The following is an 11,157-nucleotide window of genomic DNA, read 5'->3' as shown; positions in this document are numbered from 1 at the left end:
AACATCTTTGCAAAATGATCAATTCCAAGGCCATGTGATGTATTCCAGACCGAATATTTCAAGACCAATTTCTCCACGGTTGGTTTGATGCAAAATGTTCGAATGTTCAACGGAATACAAGAACCAAAATGGACATTTTCAATCACATTCGTTCGTATGCAAACTGAGGAATGGTACTGCTTCTTCTTCTTAACACATACTGTGAGTCGCCATATTGGAAGAAATAATGACAATACACTATAAATATTCAATATGGCCGCTTCCATTGTGCACGATTATGTGAACGATAGTGTGAAGAAGAAGAAGTAGTAGCATGCACAAAAAGTGTATTGGTTTTCATACGGATGATCACATTGATTGTGATCTTTGTCCATCCATACTATTTCGATTTCAGTGACTCAATAAATGTTCAGTAATTCATTTCCTTCGTATATTTATTTTCAACCAAAAATAATTTTGGCAAAAAAGAGATTCACATGAATTTAACGAACATTTTTGAATTGAACTCAACGAATTTGCTCAAAAGAGAGCTACCAATTGACATGAAGTGTATACGTTCGACGACGTTGTCAACTTAACGAAAAGTCATCAACACACACAGGAAGCGTTTGCATCGCAGTATCAATGCTGTAGGATACGCTGAGCTTGCCATTGTTCAGTGAGTCACAGAGTGAGGCAGACATTTTGGAAGAGACATATACAAGAAAAAATCAATTTCACATTTACCAGAAAGAAACGATCAAAAGAACATTTCTCGACGTAAGTGTTGAACATTTCTGCTATTTATTTTTATGTTCGGTTTATGATTCTGTTTTAGAAGTGACAGATCGATTTGGTATTCATAAAAATTGTCAAACAAATTAACATGAAACAGCGTTTGAGTACACATATGTACTTTTTCTTGGCCATACACGCGGCGAACACGTGTTTTGCATGGAGTTGATTCATTATTAAATGTTTGATTTTTCATGTTTCTCTTGAATCCAACAGAAAATGAACCCATTCAAAAGTGGTTCTGGTGGACGCAGCAAGCGCAAGCCGAAATCGGCAAAGGTTGAAGTCAAGCAAGAGCCTGGTATTAAGGAAGAGCCCAACGACGGTGACGATGTCATGAACATACCAAGGCCGAGAGTTGATAGAAGATATCGTGCGAATTACGAGGGACTGGTCGACTTTGGCTATGACTTCAATGAAGTAAAAGATGAAATTAAATGTGAAGAAGAAGAGACGGGCGAAGAAAAAGACTCGACACCACGTGAACGATCTAATGACGGAGCTGCTAACGATGATGACAATGAAGATCCAATGGGTGATGCAATCGATGTGCAACCACCACAAGCAGTTGGTAGTCAAAAGAAACGGAATGAAAGTTCCAAACGACGAAACAAACGAACGATTCCCAGGAACCAAGCGGCCAAGAAGCAAAAGAAGCACAAGTGTCATGTGTGCAATTATTTGGCAAATAGAAAGTTTAACCTCAAAGTACACTTGCGAATTCACACCGGAGAAAAGCCGTTTCAGTGTGATATTTGTTTGAAGTTCTTTGCACGAAAATATGTCTTGAACAGGCATAAGAAAACGCATGGCCAATGTCGTTGCGTAAAATTTAATAAAGGATTTGAGCAGGAATCAGCCAAGATCGACCACGATTTGTTATGCAATCCATGTCGATTCGAATGTGATGTTTGTGGATATAGAACAATCAACAAATCAGATTTGATAAGACATATGCGAACTCACACCGGGGAAAAGCTGTTCAAGTGCACAATTTGTTTCAAGTCGTTTACAACCAACGCCAATCTCCAAAGGCATTCAAGGACCCACAAAGTTGAACTCCCGAATGCTTGTTCGAAATGCGGCCGACGATTTGCCACTCCAGAAGAGAAGCAAACACACGAAACGCCCTGCCAACGAAGTCTTTATGCATGTAATCAGTGTCATTACAAAACTTTTCGCAAGCATCATTTGAAGCTGCACATGCAATCAAAACACGGAGCCAAGCGGTCGATCAAATGTGAAATTTGCGCAAAACAATTTGTCCAACAGATCAGTTTAAATCAGCATTTGTCTACAGCACACAGCGATCACTTTCCATTCCAATGCTCCAAGTGCTTCGGAGGATACGTAACTGAAGATACGAAAATTGCTCATCAAGATAACTGTGGCTACCGTCAGTATCAATGCCATCGGTGCAAAGAACTTTTTCGTTCTAAACAAATGTTGAAGATCCACATGCGAAAAGATCACACCGGAGAGCGAATTCAATGCAAAGTGTGTGCAGTAAGCTTCACCAATGAAAGTAATGCTAACACACACATGAAAAATGTTCACCATTTGAACAAATGATAAATCTTGAATAGCGTACATAAGTCCATAGATTTATTTAACAAGTAGTTGAGCTGGAATCGATTTTTCATTCGACGCCTTTGGATAGACACATTAACTGAACTTACACTCTCATACACTTGAAACAATCCCAATTTAATTTAATATTTTTCAATAGAAAGAATTCATGGGCACCGGGATTTTCGAATGAAACAAAACCGAAATAAATTAAAACAAAAAGAGAAGAAAAGAGAGTTTTATTTCTGTCCTTATTTTTACACCAATTATCTTAAGGAATGGTAAATGGCGTTTGGCAAATGTGTTGAAACAAAATCAACTCTGCACTTTGATTGAGTTTTTATGATAATGTTTCGGATTCAAAGCGGGCTTCGTTCACATTGTACTCAAATAGTTATAAAGTTTTATTCTAAGAATTTTCAAACAAAAAAAGGAATGTTTACCAATTCAATCAATGCCATATACAATTTATTGATAAGTTTCAACAAAAGCTTCAATTCTTGTTATTTCTTCTTTATTCTTTCAGTGAAAAGTTCTTTAATTTCATATGAAGATATCGTAAAATTTACAATTTCACAACTTCAATATCGTTTGCTGAATTATCACAGATTTTTAGTTCGAATAACAAAGCGATCATTGTTTTTGTAAAGCAAAACGATTACATAGTTCGAAACATTTATTTTCACCAATTGGAAATTGGAATTTGAAAAAAGAAAACTGTGCATGAAATCAATTGACATTTTTGAATTGTTCCTCATTTGTTAATTGACAGCTAACAATGGAGATGAAGTGTCACTTTGCATCGTTGAGAACTTAACGAAACACACCAATACAAATAGCAAGCAAGCAAGCAAGTGTGTGGCTTTTATGTGTCGATGCCGTAGCTTACAGACTGTACGTTGTTCTATATGGTTTCATCGAACACCGAGTGAGGCAGACATATTGAGAGATCCGTGAAAAAACACTTTCAGTAGAAAAAACTGACGATTGACGTAAGTGTTGAACATTTTTCATGTATTCGGATGTAATTTTCTTAGTTTAAACAGATGTAAGTGATTCGGTCATAAATGTGAAAAATCATGAATGCACACTTCGTGTGTACTTTTGTTTTGCATAGACGCGTCAAGCACATGGTTTGCATTTAGATGAAACACAATTGAATGCCTGAGAATAAATGTAATTTCTGTAGTATTCGCAGAGCGAAACGACACAAAAATGATTCGCATTTCAAAGCGACACAAAATTCTGTTATCCGGTCAATAATTTACACACTGTCTGTGTTCCGCTTTGTTCTGAGGACACGACAGCGTGTCGCTTGGTTCGAGTAACCAAATATTGTGTCGTTTTGAAATGCGACGCACATCCATTGCTCACATTGAACCGATAACTGAGCATGGGAAGTTTGTATGAAAACCTCGGAGCGCCGCTGGTATTGCATTGGCTTCTATGGCCAAATGTACACATGGAAATATCTCGAAAACGGCTGGGTTAATCGGCAAAACGGACCGTGATGTCACTCCCAAAGGGAGTGCAAACACCCGGCTGGTTTGACGGCCTAGAATACAAATCCGGTGGAATTTGGGCTGATCCATGGAATCTCAGGATTTGACCTGATTCTAGCACTTCAATTTCTTTCATAACAAAACAAAACATAGGTAGAATGTGTTTACAGATGCACATAAAAAAGGAAGCACTGGAATCTGGCCAAATCCTGAGAATTCATGGATCAGCCCAAATTCCACCGGATTTGTATTCTAGGCCATCAAACCAGCCAGGTGTCTACACTCCCTTTAGGGAGTGACATCACGGTCCGTTTTGCCGATTAACCCAGCCGTTTTCGAGATATTTCCATGTGTACATTTGGCCATAGAAGCCAATGCAATACCTCCGAGGTTTTCATACAAACTTCCCATGTTCAGTTATCGGTTCAATGTGAGCAATGGATGTGCGTCGCATTTCAAAACGACACAATATTTGGTTACTCGAACCAAGCGACACGCTGTCGTGTCCTCAGAACAAAGCGGAACACAGACAGTGTGTAAATTATTGACCGGATAACAGAATTTTGTGTCGCTTTGAAATGCGAATCATTTTTGTGTCGTTTCGCTCTGCGAATACTACAGAAATTACATTTATTCTCAGGCATTCAATTTAGTTATTATTTAGTTATCGATACTGGATTTTAAGTTTTTTACATTGATTTTTGATATTATTTTTCTGAATCAATCAGGAAATGAACCCATTCAAAGGTGGTTCTGGTAGACGCAGCAAGCGCAAGCCAAAATCGGCGAAGGTTGAAATTAAGCAAGAGCCGGTGATTAAGGAAGAGCCCAACGACATTGACGATGTCATGAACATACCACGGCCGAGAGTTGATGGAAGATATCGTGCGAATTACGAAGGGCCGTTTGACTTTGGCTATGACTTCAATGAAGTAAAGAATGATATCAAGTGTGAGGAAGAAGAGACGGGCGAAGAAAAAGACTCGACACCACGTGAACGATCAAATGACAGAGCTGCCAACGATGATGGCAACGAAGAGCCAATGGATGATGCAATTGATGTTCAACCACCGCAACCAGCCGGCAGCGGGAAGAAACAGAATGAAAGTTCCAAACGACGGAACAAACGAACGATTCCCAGGAACCAAGTGGCCAAAAAGCAAAAAAAGCACAAATGTCATGTGTGTAATCATTTGGCAAGAAACAAGTCTAAACACATGCAACACTTGCGAACTCACACCGGAGAAAAGCCGTTTCAGTGTGATGTTTGTTCGAAGACTTTTGCACAGAAACAAGCCCTTAACCGTCATAAGAAAACACATGACCAATTTCGTTGTTCAAAATGTAATCAAGGATTTGGGCAAGAATCAGACAAGATCGATCATGAAAGGCTATGTAGTCCTCAGCAATTCGAATGCGATATTTGCGGACATGGAACAATGCACAAATCAGATTTGATGAAACATATGCGAATTCACAGCGGAGCAAAGCCGTTCGAGTGCTCAATTTGTTTCAAGTTATTTGCAACCAAGGATCATCTCCAAAGACATTCGATGACTCACAAAAATGAACTGCCAAACGCTTGTTCGAAATGTGATCGACGATTCGCCTCATCTGATGATAAGCAAACACACGAAACACGCTGCCAACGAAGTATTTTCGCCTGTAATCAGTGTCATTACCAAACTGTTCACAAGCATTGTTTGAAGCTGCACATGCAATCGAAACACGGAGCAAAAAAATCGATCGAATGTGGAATTTGCCGAAAAGAATTCATCGAACAGATTAAACTAAATCGGCATTTGTCTACAGCTCACAGTGACCTGTTCCCATTCCAATGCTCCAAGTGCTTCGGAGGATACGCAACCGAAGACGAAAAAGAGGTTCATGAAGATACCTGTGGCCACCGTCGGTTTCAATGCCATTTGTGTAAAGAATATCGTCGAGACAAAGAAAAATTGAAGATTCACATGCAAAAAGATCACACCGGAGAGCGGATTCAATGCACAGTGTGTGCAACAAGCTTTACCACAAAAGGTAGTGCCAATCAACACATGAAAACAGTACACCGTTCGAAGAAGTGACAAATCATGCATCGCATATATGCATAAATCCATAGATTCATTAACAAGTAGTTGAGCTGGAAATCGATCATTCATTTGATGCCTTTGAATGACTCGTCAACTGAACTTACACTTTCGTACGCTTCAGTTTGGAAGATCATTCAATATTTTTCAATAGAAAGAATTCATGGATACTACCTTAGATCTAAGCTCCATTTTCGTATGAAACAAAACCAAAATAAAACGAAACAAAAAGAGAAGAGAATTTACTTTTATTTCTGCCCTTATTTTTACAGCAATTTTCTTGATTAAAGAATGAAACGAATGGTGTTTTGAAAAATTGTTAACATAAAATCAGGGCTTAGGAATCGCACATTCAGTTCACAGTACAACTCATTTCAATGAGAGTCACAGCGCTCGTGTGCGATGCTTTTCTCATACAAACTGAGTTGTGTGCGCACACCGTTCATTTACTTCTCTTTTGCTTCGTTCGGATCTTCGTTCGTCCGAAAAAATAAGAAGAAGAAGAAGAAGAAGTAGGTTCAACATAACCGAAATACAGGCACAAACATGTGCGTGTCTGCTGTGAGTATTTGAGCGCACATTGGTAAACTCATTTGTATTTGAGAATTTGTGAACAGTTCGTCGTCCATTCGTGTGCGTATAGCGCACACCAGAAGTTACAATAGCATTTGTTGCGTTTGCGAGTCATGCCTAATTCTGCGATACAAATTTGTTTACATTTCCACATAAACACAACGAATGAGATTCTTATTGTTTGATTTAAATATCTCTCTATCACGCGGAATGAAAGCATCAAAACGTTCGTCGTTTCAATCGAATTTGCTGTCAATTCTCGGTCATCCGTTCTGTTTCTTTGCTTTGTCTCAATAAGTATTTTGCAAAACTTGACTTTTACTCAACTATCACAAATTTTCAATTCGAAAAGCAGGATGATCATTATTTTCAAAGAACAAAACGTTTCGTTTCAAAAAATTTATTTCAACAAATTGGAAATTGAAGAAGAGAAATGTTGCACAAATTGAACCGACATTTTTGAATTGAGTCCTGAATTTTCTCAATTGACAGCTCATAATGGTGATGGAGTGTATACACTGGGCGTCGTTGAGAACTTAACGAAACACACCAATACAAATTTCACGCGAGCAAGTGTGTTACTTTTAGCATCGATGCTGTAGCTTACAGACTGTACGTTGTTCTAGATTGTTCTTCACCGAATGAGGCGAACATCTTGCAAGTTACGTGGAAAAAAAACATTTTCAGAAGAAAAAAGGCGACGATCAACGTAAGTGTTGGATATTTTTCATTTATTCAGATGTCATTCTTTGAGTAAATAATTTTGTGATTCTGTTGTAAATGAGATAAATTAACAGGATTTTCATAGAAATCGACAACCAATAATCTAAAACGCCGGCTTATGATAACTTAAAACATCGCTCTGAATCTGCTCACAAGTCAGCTACTCATGGAGATCAAGTGACATTGTTCACAACTCAACGAAAGTCACCAACACACGCAAAAGTGAGTGTGTGAATATCAGCATCGATGCTGTAGGTTGTCGTGAGCTTGGTATTGTTCATAGAGCCACAGAGCTGGGCAGACATCTTGGAAGACGATACACGCAAAAAAAATTATTTCCGCGTGCAGTAGAAAAAGGGCATCGACAGAACATTTCACGACGTAGGTGTTGAATATTTTTAGTTATTTATTTCGATGTTATGTTCAGAACTACGTGATTATATTTAGAAGAAATGAATCGATTGTATTTTCACGAAAATTGACGAAAAATAGCCTAGTACATAAACGTGTGCGTACATTAGGCTAGGGGAATTTAACTCTTACGAGTTCAGCATGTTTTTTGCCAGTTTGCTTGATTCGCGGGAGTTCGACGCGTTCCTTGTACGTACTGACGCGCACGGTCACAAGTTTACACAAGTTTGTTTATGGTTTTGCGCGTTTTTCAAGTTGTTATTTGACAATTAAAACGCGTTTCAAGCTAAAAATCGGTTGTTTACGTGTATAAAGATTTTTATAATTATAAAATGGACAAAGGAAATATTTTTAAAGAGCTGGAGAAAGTGTTGAAGAAAAAGTTAATCCAGATATAATAAATGGAACGACTGATGTGTGCGCGTCGTCCAGCTACAAGTTTGCACACGAACTCGCGCGCGTTCGCGCATGTTGTTTTAATACGGAACTTGTCAACTGAGTGGAATCATGCAAGTTCTCTGGTGAATGTAACAATTTCGTGCGCGTTTATATCATTTTTTTACAAGTTTTCACGTAGTTAAATCCCCCTAGACATTAGGTGTGCAATTTTCTGTTGAACATAGGCGCATCAAACACGTGTTTTACATGAAGTTGATTCATTTATTAAAGTTTGATTTTCCTTGTTTCTCTTGAATCCAACAGAAAATGAACCCATTCAAAGGTGGTTCTGGTGGACGCAGCAAGCGCAAGCCAAAATCGGCAGAGGTTGAAGTCAAGCAAGAGCCGGTGATTAAAGAAGAGCCCAACAACGGTGACAATGTCATGAACATACCACGGCCGAGAGTTGGTGGAAGATATCGTGCGAATTACAAAGGATCGGTCGACTTTGTTTGTGACTTCGATGAAGTAAAGGATGAAATCAAATGTGAAGAAGAAGAGACGGGCAAAGAAAAGGACTTAACATTAATTGAACGATCGAATGACAGCACTACCGCTAACAATGGTGACAACGAAGGGTCAATGGATGACGCAATCGATTTTCAACTACCACAACCAGTCGGCAGTGGGAAGAAACGGAATGGAAGCCCCAAACGACGAAACAAACGAATGATTCCCAGCAATCAAGTGGCCAAAAATCAAAAGAAGCACAAATGTCATGTGTGCAACCATTTGGAAGATTGTAAGTCTCACCTCTTAAGACACTTGCGGACTCACACTGGAGAAAAGCCATTCAAGTGTGATGTTTGTTCGAAGTCCTTTGCACATAAACATAATTTGGTTCGTCATAAGGAAACGCATGGCCGATTCCGCTGTTCAAAATGTAATCAAGGATTTGAAGAAGAATCAGTTAAGATCGACCATGAACGATTATGTAATTCCCATAAATTCGAATGCGATATTTGCGGATATAGAACAATGCAGAAATCACATTTGACAGTTCATATGCGGATTCACACTGGAGCAAAGCCGTTCAAGTGCACGATTTGTTTCAAGTCGTTTGCAAGAAACACTCATCTCCAAAGTCATTCAATGACCCACAAAGATGAACTGCCGAATGCTTGTTCGAAATGTGCCCGACGTTTTGCCACTCCAGACGATAAGCAAACACATGAAACGCGCTGCCAACGAAGTCTTTTCACCTGTAACCAGTGCAATTACAAAACTGTTAACAAGGTCGATTTGAAGCGGCACATGCAATCAAAGCACGAAGCCAAAAGATCGATCGAATGTGAAATTTGCGGAAAAAAATTCGTCGAACAAATCAGATTAAATCAACATTTGTTTACCGCACACAGCGACCAATTCCCATTCCACTGCTCCAAGTGCTTCGGAGCATATGCAACCGAAGATGCGAAAGAGGTTCATGAAGATAGCTGTGGCCATCGTCAGTATCAATGCCATTTGTGTGAAGAGTATCGTCGAGACAAAGATGCTTTGACGATTCACATGCGAAAAGATCACACCGGAGAGCGGTTTCAATGCAAAGTGTGTGCAGCTAGCTTTGTTAGGATAAGTGATGCCAATCGATACATGAAAACAGTTCACCTATTGAAGGAGAAATAGGTCACTTATATCACAGATTTATTGAAACGATGTTAAATTTGAAATCATTATTTTATGATTCACTTCACACTTCAGAGACTTCTTTTCAAGAATTTGGACTCATATTCAAATGACATTTAGTATTCTTCTCATTCCATAAACTTCATGATTGCCCACTTTAGATTTAAGCTGCATTTTTTAATCAAATAAAACGGAAATAAATTGAAAAAGCAACAGAAAAAGAGAGCAGTTTTGACTTTAATTTCAGAGTTTATTTTTGCAGCAATTTCTTATTGGCTTACGAATGAAAGAAAAGTTGTTTTTGCCAAATGTGTTATATCAACGAGATCCCCTACGTTGCGTTCTAATCGAGTTCGCACATTTTTGTGGTATTACAGTTTCATAGCGTGATATTGTTTACAATTGCCAATATTAAAATGTTTGGCTTCAATTGATTTCCAATTGTATTCGTGCATCAGCTTCTCTTTTCCCAGCGTCTTCGATCGCAAACGCAAAATATTCTAGATTGCAAACGAAACCACATTCCTTTTGTACGAACCTTTTCCAATGAATTGTTGACTGGATAATTATGCTCGATAGATGAATGAATGGTTCAGAGCGTAGCGCGACTCTATTGGTCTCTCTAAAAAAACAGCGCACCCTTTTGGGGATCTATAGTTTTCTATGCAGAAAGTTGGCATTACTGCATCAGAATAAATACTGCATGAGGGCGCTGTGTACATGCGCATCCCAATATGTACAGTCAGTCAAAAAAGTATTCGGCCACTTGAATTTTTTTTTATTTTTGGATTTTTTCGTGTTATAAATGACAAAAACCGAACTATTTTCTATCTATTTGTTAAGTTTATAATCTGTTCTTATAAATTCAGGCCGATTCCGGAAATATTTAACATAATTTTTGCCTTTTCTGTAGCCATGTTTGTCGAGAGGTCGAAATTGTGCGCAAAAAAAGTATTCGACCAAACAGATTTATTTGAGAATTTCTACAAAATTTTCTATGAAATATCAACGTAGACGCTGCAAAACGATGAATTACTAATATTTACAGTGATTTCAAGCCATTTCACGAGTTTTCAAACATCATTGTGTCAGCTGCAGGGTGAAATTTGGCCGAATGGTAGTAGCGCCGGCCAATGGAAGATGTAGCGCCACTTAAAAAGAATTTTTTGTGATAAATATTTATGTTGAGCTATATAATCGTGAAATAGGATAATTATATGACAAAAATGAAAGAAATCAATCAAAAATTTTTACGAAATTTGTGGAAATTCGGTCAAAGTATGGCCAACGACTAGTTTTTGGCGGCTCCTTATTCACGAAAGCGGCCATTTTTCGGAGACTTTGGAATTGGTTTATGTCCAAATTGATAGTTATAGTATGAATTAGGTCTTATTCTATCATTTGGATTTAGTTTTAGCCATTTCTAACAAAGTTCAACATGCAGAGAGACCACT

The 11,157-nt window shown here is 38.3% G+C and overlaps 1 protein-coding gene across 1 annotated transcript; it reads left to right on the top strand.

Annotated features, from left to right (window-relative positions):
* Positions 1 to 990: 990 nt before the first annotated feature.
* On the top strand, positions 991 to 5,903 carry LOC129572837 (zinc finger protein 41-like; the record flags this gene model as incomplete). The annotated part of the gene is made up of 5 exons (XM_055452940.1): positions 991 to 1,443; positions 2,047 to 2,325; positions 4,574 to 4,952; positions 5,298 to 5,728; positions 5,826 to 5,903. Coding segments are annotated over 5 exons (1,620 nt in total), but the record flags the coding sequence as incomplete, so codon positions are not given.
* Between the last annotated feature and the right edge of the window lie 5,254 nt (positions 5,904 to 11,157).

The sequence above is a fragment of the Sitodiplosis mosellana genome, unplaced genomic scaffold (genome assembly GCF_009176505.1).
Source record: "Sitodiplosis mosellana isolate CC-2019 unplaced genomic scaffold, AAFC_SMos_1.0 Smas_scaffold_5585, whole genome shotgun sequence".
In the NCBI taxonomy this organism is placed as follows: Eukaryota; Metazoa; Arthropoda; class Insecta; order Diptera; family Cecidomyiidae; genus Sitodiplosis; species Sitodiplosis mosellana.
Note: the sequence above shows the minus strand (reverse complement) of the source record. Positions and strands in the feature narration are given on the sequence as shown.